Source organism: Falco biarmicus, chromosome 7 (assembly GCF_023638135.1).
Source record: "Falco biarmicus isolate bFalBia1 chromosome 7, bFalBia1.pri, whole genome shotgun sequence".
Taxonomy (NCBI): Eukaryota; Metazoa; Chordata; class Aves; order Falconiformes; family Falconidae; genus Falco; species Falco biarmicus.
This window is the reverse complement of record NC_079294.1, coordinates 577,068-598,383: the sequence shown is the minus strand read 5'-3', so window position 1 is coordinate 598,383 and position 21,316 is coordinate 577,068. Positions and strand designations below refer to the sequence as shown.

The 21,316-nt window shown below is 43.5% G+C and overlaps 1 protein-coding gene across 4 annotated transcripts in view; it reads right to left on the bottom strand.

Moving 5' to 3' along the window:
- Nucleotides 1-21,019, bottom strand: part of LOC130152113 (cytosolic phospholipase A2 epsilon-like) — a 53,113-nt gene extending 32,094 nt beyond the window's left edge. The window contains exons 1-10 of one of the 4 annotated variants that reach the window (XM_056345081.1): nucleotides 20,903-21,019; nucleotides 20,066-20,113; nucleotides 18,624-18,743; nucleotides 12,905-13,070; nucleotides 11,196-11,253; nucleotides 10,555-10,667; nucleotides 9,924-10,117; nucleotides 8,230-8,426; nucleotides 1,101-1,301; nucleotides 615-650 (exon numbers count right to left, since the gene is read on the bottom strand). In XM_056345081.1, the coding sequence (XP_056201056.1) occupies nucleotides 615-650; nucleotides 1,101-1,127 (63 nt within the window). In that variant the 5' untranslated portion in view covers nucleotides 1,128-1,301; nucleotides 8,230-8,426; nucleotides 9,924-10,117; ... (4 more) ...; nucleotides 20,066-20,113; nucleotides 20,903-21,019. The remainder of the gene's footprint in view (nucleotides 1-614; nucleotides 651-1,100; nucleotides 1,302-8,229; nucleotides 8,427-9,923; nucleotides 10,118-10,554; nucleotides 10,668-11,195; nucleotides 11,254-12,904; nucleotides 13,071-18,623; nucleotides 18,744-20,065; nucleotides 20,114-20,902) is intronic. The other 3 variants (XM_056345082.1, XM_056345083.1, XM_056345084.1) reach the window with 3 other exon arrangements.
- Nucleotides 21,020-21,316: the final 297 nt, after the last annotated feature.

Sequence of the window (21,316 nt, the reverse complement as noted above, 5' to 3'; positions counted from 1 at the left end):
TTGCTCTTTTTTTTTTGCATTCAGAGAAGACTGGGCACTGCTTCCACTCCTACCAGGCTGATGAGATTGGGTTTGTCAGGAGACTGAACACGACACGTTTATTTCAGTTTTACCTGTTCTGACACTGTGTTTTTAAACACCTGTGTTTTAAACAGAGCATCGCAAGCTCTGTGGCTGGTCATTACAGCACAAAGAAAGACTACAAAGAATACCAGAGCACTAGGAACAACAGAAAGACCCATTTAAACAGAGCCTTCTTATGAAGAAATAACGTATAAGACAAGCGTGACAAGGAGTCATCCAAAGAAATCAAAACATAAAAAAAGGGTGGAATTAAAAAAATAATATAGGTGAAGTACAAAGCAGCCCAGATACAGTGCAACACATCTCAGAAGCATCACGAGCATGAGACACCAAAGGCCAGACTATGCAGAGTTTACTGAAAGCTAAGGCAGTATTTCATCTACAAAGCTGAAGTTGCAGTATTTACTGAACACTGAAAACCTGAGCTGCAGTAGTCTTCCCCCTAGCCACTGAATTCCTAACATTTTTTCTGATGATCTACATTCAGCACTAGACAGCATTTAATGTACGGCCAGCTAATTACTACCTACCGTTCTCACCGCTGGTGCTGAGGTGCCCGTAAAAGTCTAGGAAAAACAACACAAGGCAAAGTTAAGGAAACCAGGCTACAAGTTAAACACTTATTTTAGGCTGACATTTAACAACATCTCACATTCAAAGCCATACCGAGATGTATATTCATTAATGACACTCATTAGGTGCTTTACCAACCACCAAACCCATCACAATTCTGTGCCAGCCTCTCATTTCCTTGCCACCAAGCTTTTTTAAGGAAGCACAGTAAGTAATATTGTTAGCCCTAAAACAGAGCTGGGAAATGCAGACATGCCACAAAATTCTGTAAAAGGTTAAACTAGGAGAACATCCTTCCAACCATGAGACCCGAGGAACAGCAAACTCTCTTTCCATGGATCGCCTGTACATCTCAAACAGCTCGTTCTCCTCTGTGATCACCTTAACTGGAATATCAGACAATTTTACCCACTTTATGCTTGTTATCAGTTTCTTTTGCTTACCTCATTTGAACTTAAATTTGATCCCATTTTGCAGCTCCAGTTGCATATAAGTCCAATTTAGAAGATACCAAGTCGTACGGCTGGCAGAAACTCTTCATGCAGATTACAGGTGGAGGAATAGAGATTTTATGACAAGGCTCTCCGACTCCACCCCTTTATTATTTCCAGTCATTAGGCAGTCTCCTCCCCGCTTCCTCCAGCCTATTAGAGCATCTCAACTGAGTCAGTAGAATGAAGAGTTTTCTTTTCTACCTACTGTGATGTTTGGGGGGACTCAAAGCAGCCCCTTTCTGCTTTCTTGAAAATACTACTGCTAACAAAACGTTTTGCATTTATGCAGTAACTCTAACCCAATCAAAGTGCTTGTGACTAAATCACAGCTCTGAGAGTATCTCTGCCCTGCCACCATTGTACCACAGGCTAATGGAGAGGTACCTCAACAGCTTCTTTCCAAACTGTGAACACATATACCTGCAGCAGTCTTCCTCTAGCAGCACAGAGTTAAGCAAGGGAAGCGAGCCCCTCGCAGTGCCACAGCTGAGTGGCTGCAGGACCCATGCTCCCCTGCAGCTGCTTGGGTATCTGTGCGTTACGCTCATTGACCTTGCCATGTGCTCAGTATTCTTTGCCCGGACATTTAGCACAGATCTAGAGAAAAATGTGAATCCATGTCCAGAAATCTTGTGGCTTGATTTTAAATAAGAGGGAAGGAAGGAGCTACAAGCACTGGGTGACCCATGGAGGTGGAAGGGTGAGGCAGGACAGAGGGTTGTGCTCTCCTGCATGGGCCCAGGGAGCCCAGCAGTACACCCATTACTTCAAAGGGACCTTGCGTGCGCTTGCTCCAACAGCAAGCCCAGCAGGCACCCTGCAGGAAACATCAGGGCAGAAAACCCTCCCTCATGCCTCTTTGCTCTGGTGTGCAGTGACTCACTGCCTGTAAGTGCAGTGTAGTCACCCTAAATTAGCATGTATGTGCAGGCTGGTAGATTTTTGAGCAATGCAAGACTGGGCTTTGGCTCTGCCACACTCTTTCTGGCCTCTCTGCTTCATGACAGGAGACAGCAGGTACTCAACTCTTGCATCACAAGATTATTTTAAACTCAGTCTCATTCATATTGATGAATAATTCACACAGGTAAAGAAAGTAACCATGCAAACTGCAGTGGATGCTACCTAAACATGCTCCCCTATGCCGTGGAGGCCAGTATCAAAACAATTCTGCACAGAGGAGGTGTTGCCCAAGGAACATCACAGAGGAAAAAAAAATGTATTTTTTCCCCTCTTACACATACAAATTGTTTCCTTCTATGTTGATGTCTGTGTGATGCACATGTGATGACTGTTCACGAGGGTCTTATGCAAAATGTGCAGTGGCACTATCTGGCAGTTTTCATCTAAAGCATTTAACAACCTTCTGCTTGTTCCATAGTCACACTTTGCACGGACTTCTCAATAGATAACGAATCAAAGAAAAATGTCTCAAATATGAACCTGCAGCACCTGAAATGCTCCTTGAAGGAACAACCAAAAGATATTTCCAATGGACGTGACCACCTCTATCCCAAAGACAAGATATCTTCCTTCACTCTGCCTTTATTACTTTACATCTATGTTAAATACTTATGAACAAATTTAGGTGGAGCAGTTACACCTGAGAATCACTTATTTGTGCTCTTTCTCACAAAACTAGTCTTTCCAGCTTTTGAAAGAATGCTTCCCTGGAAAAATTCCAGTATTTAAAGTGGGAATCTGCTTTCACTAAAAAATTCTGTAAAAGTTCCTCTATCAAAGTAAAGAGGGTAGGTTATCCAGCTCAACTTCCCCAAGTTCTCCCAGCAGGTACGTATATACCATCCCAGCTGTTTCACAGCCAATACAAGACTCCATGACATTACATCCTCATACCCACATCACTTTTAAGATCTAGAAATGAGATGTGACTTCACAGTTTAGAACATTATTCCAGAGTCCGTGCATCTTGCCTGCTAAATGGTTTCCTGATGCTCAAATTGTTTTCCCTTTCTTGAAATAATAGCATCACCAATACCCGTTTCTAAAATAATTCTTCCTGTCCTGCTTGTGACCACCACCAAGTTTTGTATCTGACATTGCCTTCCCTTAAACACTGCCCGTCCAAGACACAGAAGGCAGCTTTGGAATACACAGTATCTTTAGAAGCTTTGTGCAAGTTGAGAATTACAACGTCAAGAGTTTTTCATTCATGCAGGAAGTTCATAACAGAACTAAGTGCTGAATGCTCGTAACACCCGTAACAGTAAGTCCTTGTCAACACAGAAAATTTCACCTGTTGATGGCTTATTCACTGGTGTATATAGGGACTGCACAATCTGCTTCAAAATAAACCTTGATATTGTAGTTCATCCCATTGGCGCTTTACAGGTAGCACTATGTCCCTAGGATTATAGTTTCAAAAAGATTACTACTTCAAATGTTAAATATCATGCTGGGATTTTTGCATTTTTCCTTAGTGCTTCCACAATTCAATAATTTCAGGCAACCATCGAGCATGCAGTAAGTACATTCACAGGTGAAGTTAGCTGAAGTCTAAAGAATCATATATTTGCTCTTTTTAGCAATCACATTTCTAGAGTAAATAATTTAAAACTGGTAGTGATCTTCACATACATGCTGCTACTTACACTCTTTCTTTGCTTTTTAAAGAGTAGAGAGACTGTCTCACTGATGAGGGAACACACAGCAGCCCCTTTAAAACTCTGAGCCGTAACAAAGAAAGTAAACAGGAAGATACAATTTTTCTCTGCTCCCCATCTACTTTGTAGTGCACGTTTACATGCACTTGATTTTTTTAATCTGTGTCTTACTTAAGGCAAAGTGGAGCAAATATAAGCATCTTGTTGATGTGAGACAGTCAAAATTCATCCAAACTACCTGTTGCAAGCACTGGTTTCCCCAATGTGATACCCAGATCATTGCATATCCAAGCGCAATAGGTTGCAGAGAGCTGTAACAGCTGCATCCAATATCCTACAATCACCTTACACCACTTTGTCACCTTCCGATAATCCAGAACTACAGAAACATATGACTAATGGGGGATTTCATATTACTGCAAAAGAAAAGTATCCTCGTACCATCTTTGGGATGACAATGGGAGCTGGTCATCATTTAAACACCTTGAACGTAACAAGAAGGGTAAATATCCAAAAACCGCTATAGGTGTTACAAAATGATAGGCAGATGTCACATTAGACAAGAAATACTCAGAATTAACAAATAAAGCAAATCAACATATAAACAAAAATACTGTCAGTTCTATAGTTGGGGATTTTCCCTGGCTCTAGCCTTTCAGTTTGTTTTCCTTTGTCTGTCTATTTTTTAAATGCCATAAGCTACAAAACCCACACAGACCTCACCCTGCTGATCACACAAGAGAGAAGGCAGTCCACATCGAATTCCAGTTATACAATGGACCTACACTCAATAATATCTGCACACAAGAAGATTTACCATGGATGAAAAGCATCACTTCCTTCCCCATGGTATCAGATTTCAGTCTCTCAAAAATTCAGTTCTGGCTAGATACCTTTTAGTCTGCCACCAATTTAAAGCAATTGTCTGATTTATAAATTTTTTTAAAATATTTAAAATTTAAATAAAATTTAAAATTTAAATAAAAATTTTAAAATCTATAAAAAATAAAAAAATTATAAAAATATTTATTTATAAAAAACAAAATAAAATCTTACTTTCACATTATTATGCTGGCATTTTATTTTCATGTTTATACATACAACACCTTCAGTACGTCTGTCCTTCCATACTCTACAATATCCTTGATTTTTTTCTATCACAAAGTAAAAAAATAAAAATAAAAAATCACATAAGACGCAAAAAAGGACTTGCTGAGAACGCATTCTTCAAGAAGGTGACAAGGGGCATAGGTTACAGAAGTCTGAAACTTTTTGTATCATCCATTCGTAAGCAGGAGAGACCTTCAATCTGAATCGGAATTTAAATTCCGGAGAATTAAATGTGCAAAATCAGTCACTGCAGAGAGAGATCGCACTAGCTGATTAGGGTGGGAGACCATATTTTTACTTAAGGCACTATTCCAATTATGAAATTTATAAAAGTGGACTTCTGCCTTCAAAAGAGTACTGAGAAACTTGATTAAAATGACTCCACATGCCTTTGATATGTTTTGGAAAGAGAAAAATCTCACTCCTCCTACTCACTCACCCAAAGCAGTTGCGCAGTTTTTCCACCCAAAAATCATCAGTAAAGTATTGGCCCAGCTGTTCCCAAAATATACAATTCTGCCTTCATTTTCACTGAAACAGAATTTCAAATCCAATCCTAGTCTCAAAAAACAGTAGCTCACAACCTTTATCTCTGCCCCTCCCTGTGCTCTGTAGACCTGAGCATCCAGCAGCATCTCTCTACCTTCGCAGCAACAGTCTGAGGTTGCCTGACCTTTCCAGGTTTATCCAACACTTCAGACACCATTCAAACAGCTTTTTCTCTTCCCTAACCCATCAGACCACAGGCATGAGGAATACTGGCACCAGCCTGTGTCAGCTGGCAGTAATTACTGGTAGCCAGTAATCCCTTCAACGTAAATGTGGCAAGACCCGTAGCCTAGGACCTTTACAGGGAAATCTAGAGCCAATTTAAACCTGAACCAATTCTCAAAATATCAGGAAGTCACCTTGTGTCACCAGCTAATTAAGAGGGTAACTTCATCTACAATCAGCTCGAGACATGTTTGAGTCTTAACTGAGACTATAAAGACTCACAGCTAATTGCTTACAGGACTGTGCCATTACATTTAGCAGAGCTTGTGTCACAGGTCACAAACAGGTGTTTTCAGAAAAATAAATTTTTTACCTACCCAGATCTTAAACAGAACAATTATGCCAATGCTGAATCGCTTTGAAAAATCCAGCTGGTATGTCACTGCACCTCAGCTCCTTCCTTAAAAAAATAGCACCAGTAACACTGAACATCTTCCCTTTGATATTTTTGATTGGTAGCTGGCAAGCCTCTCGAACAAAGAGCTCTTTCCCTGTCCTTTCACCATCACATCACAGGCAGGTTTCTGAGGTACTGCTGCAATACAAACGACAAACAGGTTTTAACAGGACAGAAAAAGCAGCTTTTCCTTCCCCAGGCAAGAAACCAAATGAGTCCATTGCAGAGAAAACTCATATGCTACCAAGGTAAGAGCACTGAGCTTGGCGAGCCCAGGGAAAGCATTAGCTTCATGCTACTTTAGATCCTTGGAACCAGGTCCCAACTTGACCACCAGCATTAATCTGACTTTTCCTTCAAGTCAAAACATTGAGCTGCTAAGCTAGACAATTCGGGCAGCCTAAGATTTTTCTGTAGCTTGCTCAACAGGCCCAGATTTCTTAAAAAGGACTCCCTTTCCACAGCTCATTCTAAACCATCCTGACTTTCTGGATCTGCTACCAAAAACACGCATCACCACACCTTGGGTGAGTAAAGCTGAAGGCCCAGTGCCAAGTGTCGCTATCACCAAAAACCAGTTGTTGCAATACACCAGGCACAAACTGCACTGCCTCCGTTTCATCTTCCTGGACCTGTAAAAATGAAACTTGCAAATCTTTAAAATACCTAAAAGATTCTTGGCAAGAAAATGTGATCACATTTTTTAAACCCCCGTTTCATTATTGTTTAAATATATGAACACAACTGAGCTGTCAAGAGTGACATCTTCCTTTTCTTCTTTGCTCACAGAAAACTAGCGCCATCTTACTGGTGAGATATAACATCAGAAAGAAGGTGAAAAGCTGGCTTTCTGGTTAAGAGGGCAGAGCTGAAATATAAAGATTTATCTGTAAGTGAGAAAAAATGCTGCACAGGTTCAGCGACTTGTTGAAATTCTCTTCAGTGTATGGAAGCAGACCAGTGCCATAGGCAGCAAGCAATACAGCTGGACAAATCTATACCCTTCCCTGCTCCACCTCTGTGGGACTGCACTCCACATTTGAAGTAAGAAAATAGCAAAGTTCAACACAGCAATGTTACTGAGCTGAAAGACTCCTTCCAGGAAACGCAAAACACAGCAATAGCCACAGGAAACTGAATTCTCTCAGGAAAATGGTTCAAGATTTAATCAGTGTATACAGACTACATCTGCTGCACTAAAAATCCACTACTTTGCTGCTGAGGTACAGCCACTGCTGATCCAGAACTGACTGGCAGAACAACCTTTCCATGCAAAATGCTTTCCTCTCTAAACTAAAGTTTCCCATCAAAATATTTCACTTCTGCAGTTTTGTATTTTTGTATTTTTAACTTTTCCACTGGGTGCTGAGACTACAGTTCCTTATCTACCAACTGGTAAAAAATGACACCAGAAAGCCTCTGGGTTGGGAATACTCCCTCTCAGGTGGCTGAGATTTTAAGCACATGCAGCAGGACAAAAACCACGATGAATAAGCTGATCCATGGATTTTAGTTAAGTTTAGGAAAGTTTCCTGGATGATACTAAATTAGCAACAAGACTGCAGTTGATGCATGCAAAATTATTTGTAAACTGAAACCAAAATTGCCAAGTAGTTTTTCTGGTAAAGCAAACATCACTGTTTATTCTACTGCTGAACTAAAGAAAAGCATCTGGCAGCTTTCCAAAAATTACAGATACCAAAGCAGCTCGTTACCCTGGCAAATCCTTTGGTTCATTATATGCTTTCAGCACTTTCTACTCTATTTTTTTCCATGTAAAAAACAAAACAAAAAGTAATGAGAGGATTCTTGCATTGTTAACAAAAGTAAACATAGTATCTGATTACAAGACTGTTAAGTGACAGCATTAGCTACCAGCAGATATAACTTAGTAGCTGCCTCCTGTCCTTTATTATCAAAGGAACACAAACTGTCCCAGGTGCCAAATAAGGGGGTTTGCCTCAATCTACGGTTATTCATGTTTTTAATTTTGAAACTCTCCAGCTCAATCCCTGATGAGCTGACCAACACAATACTCATCACAACCGGACTGGGGATACGCTAACTCAGCCAACAGAGAAGCTTGCCAGTGTCTTGTTTAGGAAGAGAAACAAATTCAGTGGATGAACTGGATGTGGCTACTTAAAAAAATGATTGAATGGTCTTAACTTACTTGGCACATTGTATTTTTGGAAGGTATCACAGGCTGATGGGAAATAAACCAACACTGGTGCCTCTAAGCTGTCCTCAAACACACAGCACTCCAGGTGTTCTCAGCCTTCCTGGCTCAGCTTCACCCCCAGGAATGGGATCCCATGGTCCAAACAGTACTCTGAGAATAGGTCCGGTGGCTGGTTCAGCAGAGGTGAGCTGCAACACAAAGCGAGGTTGAAATAAGGCTATCAAGCCCCATTATTAGTAATTTGCTGCATTAGGCCATCCGTGACTGATTTATGTGTTTACAAATAAGGATAACTACACACTGGAACAAGCATACCTTCCTGATTTTAATATACCCTGTATAATAGAAATGTGGTCGATGTCCTAACACTGTACATTTTAGAAGCAGGATTACTGCTTTCTGAGATTTATATGACATTCATGTATTTTTTGTCATTTAGTGGGCAAAGTAGAGGATTTGGATCGGGAAATTTTGATTACACATGGTATCTAAGATCAGATTCTTGAGTGTTCGCAATCAGCGTATCTAACAATCAATGTCTTCATCTCCTCCTACAAATAAATTAATTTCAGTCATACACACCCCTCAACATTTCCTCAAACACAGCAAAACAAAAACCTGACTGAAACTTATGCAAATGCCAGCAGTCAAGCATAAAAGAAAACTTCAAAATTTTCATTCAAAAATAGCAAAATGAATTACATTGTAAAAGTTAATTAAATAACTATGAAGGAACTTGGTCCCACAATGACAAATGTGCACAGATAGACAGAGTAAGTAATAAGCCATCTGTCTGTCCACGTGTGTGTTCCAGAAAGCTACTGAAAACAGCCCCAATAAAGACAGCGACATCATTATGGTCACAGTGTTGACTAGTATTGCTGCTATGATCACGCAACTTCATAAAAAACAGGCTATTGACTGAAGGAAAAAAAAAAAGTGGTAATTCAGCTACTGGAGTCATAAAAATAAAGAATCGCTACTTTGAAACATCACCAGAGTCTGGGATTCTCTGCTGTAATTTAAATGCAAAATGACATCTACTTTCCTCTCTGGCCTCAGAATGGGCCAGCAGCTGGTGTTGCTGAAAAAAGCTGTATCTACCTGGTTGAGGCACTTCATTCATACGGCCGAGAGAAGAATCCAGCACTGTATCTGAAAGTCAAGCCATAATATCAATTAATTACTGCATGACCAAGTCACTTTTTTTTCCAAATCAGCAAAACAAGGAAAGAAAGGACAGCCTACACGTACTAGTCTTTGACACAAAGACCACAGTTAAATATTTGTGTCTGACAGTTTTAGCATCTCTAGCTTAACTCCGAGATCAGTAAGAGGGAGTGTTCGAGTAAGTGAGATTCAGCTTCATGCAAAGTGATATATATTGAACTTTTTTTTTCAACTGGTGGCTATTTAGCTTCAGTAAATAAAAGCTGTAAGTCATTCTTTTGTGGGTTTTGCTAGGAAGCACAGAATTCAAGCAAGCCTGCTGTTGCTTCTCCAAGACAGAAGCAAGACCAACAGTAAATGACCTGGGCCTCGGCAAAACCAGTTCCACAGACATATTACTCAGATGGTATTAATCCAAATTTGGTTTTATGCTAAAACTTATAAAGTATTTGTCCTCAGCAAGTATCATCACTCAAATCACCTTCAAAGATGCATCGAAAATAATTTACTGTTACCCTTCCACATGCAAAAGCTCCCATTCTCTGGACACTTGTTATGTATAGCTCCAAGCCCTTGAGGAAATTATGGCAAGTTGAAACCACTGGCTGTCCTGTCATCATTTCTTGAAGAGTATTGGAAAGGCAGCTTTTGGGAATGGATAAGCAAGATGTCCATTCATGAGGCTTGTTGGGCAGAGCAGGGTGTTTCTCTGTAGGAAGAATAAGAAAAGGTTATGCGCCTGCATTTTAGTGTGTTTCACTGATACTAAAAACAAAAAAAGAGGGACTGGGTAGCCAAACCACCATGACCCCATCTGTGCTGGAATGCATGAACCAACAGGCAGACTGTTCTGGGTAAAGGTGGGTTTCAGCGTCACAGCATCACTTTGTTGTTCCCCATCTGGCCACTGTCTCCCCAAAGGGCCCATGGCAACCCTCTCATGACTAAAATTCCCCAGGGATGTTGCAGAGTAATGCTTTTTCCTGTTTTCCAGCACAACTGTTTCTCTCCTCTTTTTCCTTCATTCCCAACGGCTTGGTGTCCCCTAACCCGCAAACCAAACCCTTTACCAAATGTCAGGTTTCACATTTCAGAGAGGTGTGAAGACAACACAGATGCAAGCGAAAACTAATCCAAATAACTAACCAATGTCATGCTATGCTCAGTGCCTTGGGTCCATCTGTGCCAAATGTCCTCTGAATGACCCGAGAGGTAGACAGCATCCATAAAATTCTGGGAAAATATATTACTGCATGTTCCTTGAAAGTTAAAAAAATAAATTACTTTTAATTTTTTAGAGCACAGCTATGGCAACCTACTTGAACTCAGTGTATTTATATATACCACTGTGTATTTATATATACTTGAGTAAGTCGAAGTCCTTCACAACTGAAATTTTACTCTGAAAGTTCTGAATTGCCTTGACAAGAGCTTTTCTCCAAAACATCCCTTCCAGAGATACTGATATTTAGGTCCTGGACCGAACACCGTACCTGAGGTTGTTTTACAGCAGGGCAGCAAAGTTTTGTAGAACAAGTGAGGTTGAGAGACTGCCCAGACCCATTCTCCTCCATATTCTCCCACACCCATGTGGCAGCACCTTCAGAAAACACTTTTCTATTCGTTCCTGATAGTTCCAAACATCTCTAACAAAATTTTACCAATGTCCTCCCCCCTGAAGCAATGCTGCTATTACCACAGATAGCAATGCAAAGATGTTCAAAGGAAATGGTCTAAAACACTTGGAAGCTAAAGGTCACAATAAGCAGGAAAAGAAAATACTTTACCATGTACATGAGACTGTTGGAAACTTTTTGCCGGTGCAAAGTGGAAATTTCCAGCTACCTGCAGGAGACAGTAATCTTTCATTAAAAGGCCTGAATCTATATAAATAAAGCAGTCATACCGGTGGTTGGATTTTCAAATTTTTGTTTGAATAAGATAGACAATAAGCAACTCATTGTCACGGGTGACAATACCAGCAAATACTGTCCTAAAAGAGATATGAATTTCCCCTCTTCCTCACAGGCAGTCATGTGGAAAGCCATAATCACATACCGATGTTGACAACAACTGTTCTATGCAGAGTATTTTAGTGGACATAAGAATGAGAAGAAGGAATCAAGTCTACTGGGAGGGAACTAACTGCTGCTGTAGGAAATAAAATATCATAGAAACGGAGTGGAGAAAGTAACTGGGAGGGTGAGCAGGCAGGGTAAGAAAACCCTTAACGCAATAAACAACAGTGGTCCTATGTATGCGTCCGTGAAAAATAAAGCACTAAACCTACCACCAAAAAAAACCCCACAAAAACCCCCACACTCCAAAATCCCCCAAAAGACAAAGATTATTACAATTTTAACCTTGAATATGGTAAGGATATGGATATTAGGTGTCAGTCTTCCCTGACACTCGCTAGCAATCATACACACCCTCCCCTGGAAGATTTCAATGCATCAAGCTCACATGCTAAATTACACCTTTGATGTCTGTGCAAACCTACTGCATATGTTAACTGCGGACCCGATGAGAATGGAGATGCACAAAAGTCCAAGTGCCTAACAATGGCCCCCAGAAATTTCCCTAGTGACACCCACCCTTGGACCCTTGCTACCCACAGCACTCCCCTTTGAATCTTTCCTGCTCACCACACTTTGTGACAAAGGGTCCTGTAATGGTTCAGCACCCATGATGATGCTCAAAGCACGATGTCTGGCTTCATGAGTGAAAGGGTGGGGTGCGTTTGTTTTTGTTTTTTTTTTTTTTCAGAAATAAAGAATGTTGTCTCCAGGAATAGTACACAAAGATGTAAAACACACTCCAGATTTTGAAATAAGTAAAAAAAAAAAAAATTAGAAAAATTAGCCTGGGCCTGACTGCTAGAATGTACTTGGATACATAACCTGCACGTCCAAGTGTTTTCAGCTCGGTGATCTGCTAAATGACAGGGTAGTTACATAGTCATCTGGTGTATCTCACACTACATTTTCATACACCAGTTGCAAAAAACATCTCTTTAAGCATCTTCCAACCTTGACAATCAACTCCAATAGTCTTGCTTCCACTGGTTTCCTAAAGAAGGGAACATTTCACTCCCTCCAGCACCTCTGCTGACAAGTTGTTGGTTACTGCTATTTCCAGCACCCACTGGTGGTCTCTGTTTTGAGACTAGAAGGGCAGGTGGGACAACCTCACCTCAAAGAAGCTGCCTCTTCCCCTCCAGAAACCTCGGTAAAAAGACTCACTAGCTAGATGGTAGAAAAAGCTAAGCTCCTCCAGCCAGCCCACCTCATGAAACAGAGAATTAGCCCCTTCCCACCCTTTTCCTGACCCTCCTACTGAACCCCTCTACAGGCACAAGTACCTTGCTGAACCCAGGGGTTATTAGAGTCCTGTGAACACTTAAAGTTGGAAAAAAGAGCAGAATGCCCTGACTTGTGCCTTCTGATGCTCATCAACACCATGCAACAGACTCACAGCAAAACCCATCTCTCACCTTGTTGACCTCCAGGAAACCACACACTTGGCAGCCCTCGTTCTTCTGCTCTTGCATTTTTTGGCTAAATCCTTCCCTCTTGCACTGCTCTATGCTATCCGGGTTCTAGAAGGCCCAGCCTCGTCACCTGTATGTTTCTCTGACATAGTCACAAGTATCGCAGCACCTGCAAGAGCACAAACATCATCTTATCATCTTTACAGTGATAAAGAGACACTCCAGCTCAGGACTCAAATCCCCAGTGGATTTTATTTCAACAAATCAACGAAGCAAGCTTCAGGAACTGGACAGTGAAAAGTGGTCTAATGCTCCTGAAGGAGCTTGAGCTTCCTGGCGTACTTTTTGAGATTTTGGCACGAGGATCCAAGCTGTTTTAATGCAGCGCTTAATTCTGAAGAGGGCTTTAGTTGTCCATTCAGACAGCCAAGTCCATTCTCGACAAATAAATTTGCTGCAGAAATGACATTTGTTTCTGTGGGAAGTCTCCCACAGCTCTGAGCAGCTTGGAACTTCGCCATGCGAACAAAGCATCTACCTGTTTCTACTCCTCCCTTCCTCTGTTTTTAGGGAAAGACTGCCAACATCGGAGGCAAGGTTAACGGCAAACTTTCTTCATTGCTCTTCTACCTCTGGACAACATCTCGCTCACCAGAAAAAACAATTGTCTGTCTTCTGTGTTCTGCTGGACAAAAAAAGTTGAAGGCTGGAATCATGAATCCCTCAAGATGGAAACATCTCTGGGAAAGGATGCAACTTGACAGATGGGTTTAAGTAAGTTACTACAGAGACAATAATAGCAAAGGATAGTCCAGAACCTGTGGACTATCACGAATCCATTCTTACACAAATTTGCAGGTAGAAGGAATGAGAAACACCGAATGACACCCATTCGTTTGTGTGAGTGATAGGTGTCTGGTCTTTGCTCCCATAAGGATGCAAGGCCTGCAGCAGAAGTGAGAAGGCAAAGCCATGACCAGGTTTTATTCCAAGACAGCTCACAGAACAGTGAAATAATTTACACAGCTCCCCTCTGGACACCAAGTAATCCCAGAAAAGGTTCTGTTTGCTAAGATACAATCTTTGTGCTACTGCCCTTAAACAGGCACGCAGACAAAACAGACAACCTAACTATGCATGCTCTTAACAATCGTGAGCGCAGCACAGGCATACTAAAACACAACAGCTCTCACCATTCTCCGAACAGGTGCCTAGGAGGATTTCACTGCATGGACCTTCACAGACATTTTGGAAAAAAACCTCCAACATGTATGCCACATTAACTGTACCGATTCAAGCACTAAGATGATGTAAAGGTTACCGAATGTCCTCCGACTCTGCCCCGTAACAGCTTTCACAGCGATCGGCATCCAAAGCATTTGGATCAAACGCCTTTTCTTCTTCTTTCCCCAGTTCTAAGACAAAAGAGGATTCAACGTGACAAGGCACGTCTAGAAACACTATCTTGTACTTCTGCTCTATGCACAGAAACTGTTCTACACATGAAGGAAATTATTTTGTATCAGAATCTGTGCATCCTGCACCCAAAGCTCACCTGAAAGAATGCACAGAGCCTGTTGAGCTGCAAAGTAAGATCAAGAAGCAGAGTAGCATTTGTCATCTGAAGAACACCCTCCACAGAAAGAACCAGCTACCTGTAAGCCTTGCTGGAGCGCTGATCAGATGTTACTTGCACAAAGGCTTTGTTAAAACTTTGCCTAAAGCAGACCCAAACAGCAAATTGCGACCGATACAGGACCTGTTACACAAACAACATTTTAAATAGCAGAGAGCAGCGCATAGCGCATAATCCTGTCCCAAGATATGTAGGGATCACAGTTATACATTGCTGTGGAACTAGATCACAGTGGGAATCTCCCAAGTGGAAAACTGACACTCAGTTCTCCAGTACAATGATGCCAACAGTGCACACACATTAACCACTGGCTTACAAGAATCTCCAAGGAATTTCTATCTGTCACGATTTTACAATTCTGCAAGTGTCTGTGCCACCTGTGTGTTGAATGTGCAGCCACAGTACAGCTGGGGCACAAACTCACAGAGTTTTATGTTCTTAAATGCAGAAGGCTGCAGAGGGACTCGTAACAGAGGAGATGAGAGCTGGTGACAGCTGAAACCTGTCAAAGGGAAAGACATGCCTCCAGAAAACTCAAACAGGACCTTTGTTTTGTTGGAGGAAAATGCCAGATCAGTGCTACTGTAGGCTGTACACCTCAGCTTTGTCCCCTGTATAGCCCCAGACCAGGACTGCAAGTGCGGTCAGTAAATAGATGCTAGACAATGAAAGTTTAATATTAGTAAGACTGTACCTGACAGTTCAAAGAAGTTTCTAAGAACAGAAGACCCTAACCTCTAGGAGGCTGAGACGGTGGAGATTGTCTATTGTGATTAATCAGAACTGAGATGTGCAGAACCTGAAGCGATCATCCTTGAAAGAAAAAGTAAAATGGTGAAGCGGTCAAGATATAGAACAACTTGTGAAACCGGCTGTCAAGACAATGACTAATAAAAGACTTGTTTGAAACCAATAGAGTAGGTAATGCTTAGCAGAGACTATAAATATAGAGCTAAAAATCCTGTAACCTTGTCACTCTTTGCGGAGGTGACCCAATGCTGCTGGACCAATTAAAACATGCAAACCTAGAGTAACCCATAAGAGTTTGAGTCTCTTTTTTTACAGTTTTCCCAAAAACAAAAACAAATATGAAAGGTCTGTAAACTTTGGAGTTCGAAATAAATGAGCCAAGGAATTGCATGTCTAAAATTTTCAGAAACATGGGTTCTTACTAGAAGAGGCCCCTTAAAACCAGGCTGTTTCACTCACAAATCCTGAAGGACAGGACCAAGTCTGCTGGATTACAAAAGCCCTCTAAGGCTCGCTGTCTAGGCACGGCCGCACTACCCTCTTACGAGCCTCGAAAAGGTGGCTTCTGGGATAACTAAGGCTGGGGCAGGTGATAAGTCAGACACTGCTGAGGGGACAAAATGTTATCGGGGACCCTCTTTGTTGAGATTGGGAGGTATAACAGGTGGACAGAAGTGAGTATTAAAGACATCTGTATTAGCCACAGAAAAAAAAGAGATTTTAACTAGAAAGTATGAAATATGGATGAAAAATCAACCGTTAACCTCACTTCTTTATGGTAGTTATGATCAAGCAAACAAAAACTTTTAGGAAAATATACCCATTCTTAAACCACTGTATGAGACTTACTTTCTACAGCTTACAACATTCAAACAAGTTGAGAGCACAATTAAGAACTCAACCAGTATGGGTTTTGATCCTGTAATTACACTAAAAGATAGTGTCAGGAAGAATGCAGCTTAATAATTCCTACACTTTGTCAAAGCCATGATTCCTGCCATTTGAAGAACACCTGTACAACACACGGAGTCTTTCAAGATACAGCAACTAGTAACAGCTTTCTGAATGTAATCGGTAGCTGCCTGTCGAGTTGCCTCAGAGAGCACCCAGAGGTACTGCACACAGCTTAGATACTATAAAGAAACCGCAGTACGTAAAACCCCACATGCAAAGTTTCGTGCTGTTAACACGGTCCTCGACTTGCATGCAGATATGACACATGACGCTGGAAAACTCGGTCCATGTTAAAAGGAAACAGTAAATAAAAATAATAATAAAAAAATATTCAATCTTCTATCGCCATCCAATGGAAATTAATGAGATTACATCCCAGCACAGAATGCAACTTACCATAGAAATCATTGAGTTATTAACTATTTCAATGTAACTATGATCAGAAAAAGCCTCCACATACTACTTGATAATATTTAGGTATGCTTTACTAAATTTAAGGTTAACGTTAAATAAAATGTATTTTTAAACTAAGAAATTTAAAGTGCTGAAGCAGCTAATGGCAGAACCAGGCCTCATGCCTAGCATAGCCCTAATCCAAGGCTGGTTTAAAACCCAGTCCAGTTAATCGGTGGGAGAACAGAGAAGCAACAGATGATCAATTCGTGCACACAGGTGCTCGCAGAAACGCAGGTGTTTTTAGAAAAATTGGTGTATGTGCATAGGAACTGCTTGTTCAAAGACTAAGCGCGCTTGAAGGAGCGTGTGAGTTAAAGCAGGCAGAAAGAAGATCACGATCCAAGGAGGAGCTTGGAACTGAGGCAGAGACTGGAACCGAGCAGGTGAATCAACTGGGACAGGGTCAGGTGATGGATTCACAGAACCAACAGGACCAAAGGAAACTCCTCAAAACTTCAGACATTGACTAACGATCTGATAAGTATATATAAGCCGTGCTGTATCCCTTGGTTCTCTGCCACTCACTGGGGTGGTGGTCCAGCTCTGAGTCGTGACTAAAGCAAGCCCAGTGGTAACCACGTCTGCATGCATTTTTCCTTTACCAGTCAATACTGCTATAGTTGCCATTTAAATAATTGACTGAACATCAAGCGTTACTAACAGAAACTGATAGAGTTTCACAAAGATGGGTGTACTCTTCCAATCTAACTTGCCACACGTGTGGTGGAAATCAAACTAGCCATATACTTTTTCCAGACATCAGAAGAAATTGCTTGCTGCATGCGATGCAATTCTATCGCTTTCAAAATGCCTCTCCTGGATGAGACTGTTTGCTCCCTGCAAGTTTCTCTTCCTCCCCATTGATAATATAAGGAGCAAGAGCAACCGGTTCAGACCGAGTAATCCCAGTGGAGGCTGTCAACACAAGTAAGGCAGGAGGCCTACATGTGTTAACAGAGAATTAGATTCAGAAAAGCAGGGTTTGACCCCAGACATTACATTCATCACGCAGCAGCCTCTGAATACAGAAAGGCTGCTAAGTGACACAACAGTAAGAATGCTATCACCACACTTCTGTTACAACAGCAGAAGCTCTTGTACCTACCCACTGTTCAGCTCTTGGCTTAGTTTAGCCTTTCAGCTTTTAAGAACAGAAAAGTTAAATCTGAGTTACAACAAATCAGCAAATTTAGTTCATGCCAATACACAGAACTACGCTATCTCCCAGAAGAGATAATAAGGACCTCATGTTTTAGAAAGACAAAGTCGGGACAGTATTACCATTACACTGCAACACTACCAGAATCGTTCCCGGTTTGTATTGAAGTACAACAGTAAGTCATAACATGTAAAAAAACGCAGAGGAGAGGTTTATGTAGCCGAGGACCACTTACTCCAACTTATAACTGATAAATCAACTGAAATCTATTAATCAGGTATGCATTAACACACACAAAGCAAATGTAGTAAGATGCAAGTTTAGGCTTAAGGGTCAAGTCAGCAGAGCCTTCCCTGGAGAGAGGCTCTTTCCTCTAACCAGCTCATCCCATTTGTCAGCATCCTGGGATTTAAAGATACAACCAAAGTCAAGTTTTGCCAGACCAGCTGCTTGATTTCTAGTAAGAAAAGCCTGTTCACTCAGCAGCTTTGCTCCTGAAATGCATCAATGAGTCCCTGTTCCCATTTCAGAGGGACCAGGCAAAGACTTGCCTCGCAAAAGTACCGAGTATAATATATATATACACACACAGGAGCTTGTTTGATCTGCCAGTGTAATAGATGTGTCCTATAAACTCTTCAAGAGTTTGTGGTGTTTAAAACGCTGTGAATTCAGCCGTCCCTTGTTCCCACAAATCTCATAGCAGGCATATGGTGATGGAAAGACTATGAGAGCATCCATCCAAGAATGGCAGAATAGCATCTTACCATGTCTGTCAGCTTCTGGAGTCACATGATTGGCAGCTTTATCCAAGTGCTGTTTAAATGGCTTGTGCTCTATGTCCTGCTGCTGCTCTCCTGTTACATCCATGGCATCGATGCTCAAATCTGAAAGCAGTGATCAAGCAAAGCGGTTTATCAACACACATTTGTTATGGCCTGTAGCAAGCTGAGGAAGTGAAAAGACAGAATCTTTCAGCCAGCAGGGTAAGAACGTGCCAAACCATGAAAGCGTGTACAGCTAGGGTCAAGTGACCGACAGGGAATAAAACGCAAGGTGCAGCACGCTAAATGGCCCTCCCAGGTACAGGGTTTGGTTTGGTGCTCAAGAAAGACCGTTTCCAACTTCCAAGAAAGCGTTACCCTGAAAGGTAGACGCGCTTAGGGCAAAAAGCCAAAAGCAAACCCCTCAAAGCCCAGAACCATTTTCAGGAACACAGGAGTTAAGCCTAAAATTGGTTGAAAGCTGCCTCCTACTTCTTCCCCCGCCACCCTTCCCCCTTCAACATCAGCACATTTCCTTGTGATCCCTTTTCACAAAAAAGATGGAGGCCTGTGGTATCAGCTTGGTACCGAAGCACCACAATGCGCTTGTTGGCTACATGCTTTCTTAGAAGGCTGACAGTTTCTCTGCACACAACAGCCAAGGCTTCCAGTCTCTCTGGCCTTCCCACGCTTTGTGAAACGTGAGGAAGGCAAAGACTGGTAACATCTCAGGGGGTCAGGAGGAAGTCAAGATGCACTACATCTAGAGTCCAACGCATTACCCAAACGAATTGCCACAACAGAACAAGAGGCAGGAACAGGTAGACAGGCAGATAACATGCACGGCAGTAATACCCAGTCAGACTTGCAGGACTTCCAGTCACTTCATCCCGCGACTTTGTTTTGAATTTAGTAAAAAGGTAATCAGACTCTTAACGCTCATTCTGCTTTTATAACTTCCGGAGAAAGGCTAACACATGGCATTGGCATTACAGTCAGAATTCAAATACCAAAACCACAGCAAAGCTGTGCCTTGCCAAGTGACTTCCAAAGCTGGCTCTCCAGCCTTTCAACAAGACAGCCAAATCTAGAGTCCCAAGGGAACTCTGTGCCAGCTCTGTCAGTGCGACTCAGCTCTCTGACAAAGTACACCGCCATACAGAAATGTAAGTGGGTTTATGCCTCAGGCTCATTTACAATCTAGAAAAATAATAGTGCCCGACTGGACGCGCTGGTTTAAGTGCCCAGCAGGCCTGGCTGTGTAACCACGAGGAACCAGTTCCTCCCCGGCTGTTACCTAAGCAGCAGCACAGCACTCGGAAGCAGCGGGCACACGGAGCCTCGTGGGCCCTCGGCAAGTACAAAAGTTGTAAGTTATCCCTCCGTAGTCAGCAGTCCGACTCACAAGCACAAGGCTTACGTGGAAAAGTAACATCTAGATTGACCTTCAGTTTAGCTCCCCTTGATTTGTCAACATACAATTCCGGATGAACCTAGGTACAAAGAAAAAACAAAAGAGTCCCGTTTCACCGGGAAGCAAATCCAAAGGCCTCTTCCCCATGGCTGCTCCGGCCCAGGAGCTGACTGTCGTGACACAGGATCAGCAAGACACCTGAGCTGCTGCCTCCCCAACCCTCCCCGGTAGTTAAACGCTTGCCCTTTGCAATACTTTTAACAGAAATCAGCAGTCGGGGCGAGGGGGGGGTGGGATTCCACCGCCGGCTTTCCTTCCTTTCCCTTGCCCGCTCGCAGGGGCTGAAGAGGCTCCTGAGCCGCCCCCCTGCGACAGCGTTACCGCAGGCCCCAAGGCAGCCCCTGCGGCCCCAGCTCGCTGCCACGGCCCCGGCCGGCGGCTGGGGGAAAGACAAAGCCCCGCGCAGAGCTGCGGCGGCTGCAGCGGCTGCCCGGGCAGCCCGGAGGCGGCGGGGGGGGCGGCAGGGCGCCGCGGGCCGACCCCCCTCCCGGGCCCCGCCGCCACAAGGGAGCACCGGGGCCGCCCCGCCTCGCCTCCTCGCTGAGGTAGCGGCGCAGCTACGAGAAACAAAAAAGGCAGCACCGTGAGCAGCCCGCTGACCACCGTCACTGCCGGGGAGACGTGAACCGCCGACAACCCCGCCGGTCCCGGACCGGTCCGCCCGCCTCAGCCCGCCCGCCGCCGCCATCAGGCGCTCCCTGCCGCGGCCGAGCGACGGCCAGACACGTCCCCCCCAGCCAGCCGCTGCCCGATGGCCGCGCCCGGGCTCGCCCACCGGCCCCCAGCCGCCCTCAGCCCGACCGCTCACCCAGCGCGCCGCCGCACGTCCCGGCCCGAAAGTCTTCCAGGCTCCCGGGGAAGCGCCGCATCGCCAAGAGCCACCCCAGGGTGCCGCGCGGGCCGGAAATGGACCCACCTTCCGGCTCCGCCCCGCCGGGCCGGGGCTCGGTGCCGCCGCGGGCTCCCCTCAGCCTGCCGGCCCCGGGGCTCTGCGGGGGCCGCCCGCGGGGTGCGGGCTGTGCCCACAGCGGCTGCCTGGGGGGGGGTGTGGGTGGGGAAGAGGCAGGCGGAGGAAAGACCCCGCTCCCTTGTCCCACCTTCCAGCCCTGCCGCGTACCCTGCACCCCTTCACTCCGGTAACGGCTCACTTTCCCGTCACAGGGAGCGGCTATATCTCAAGAGGTTAAATCATGCAACAGCTCATAATGTGCAGGGGAAAACC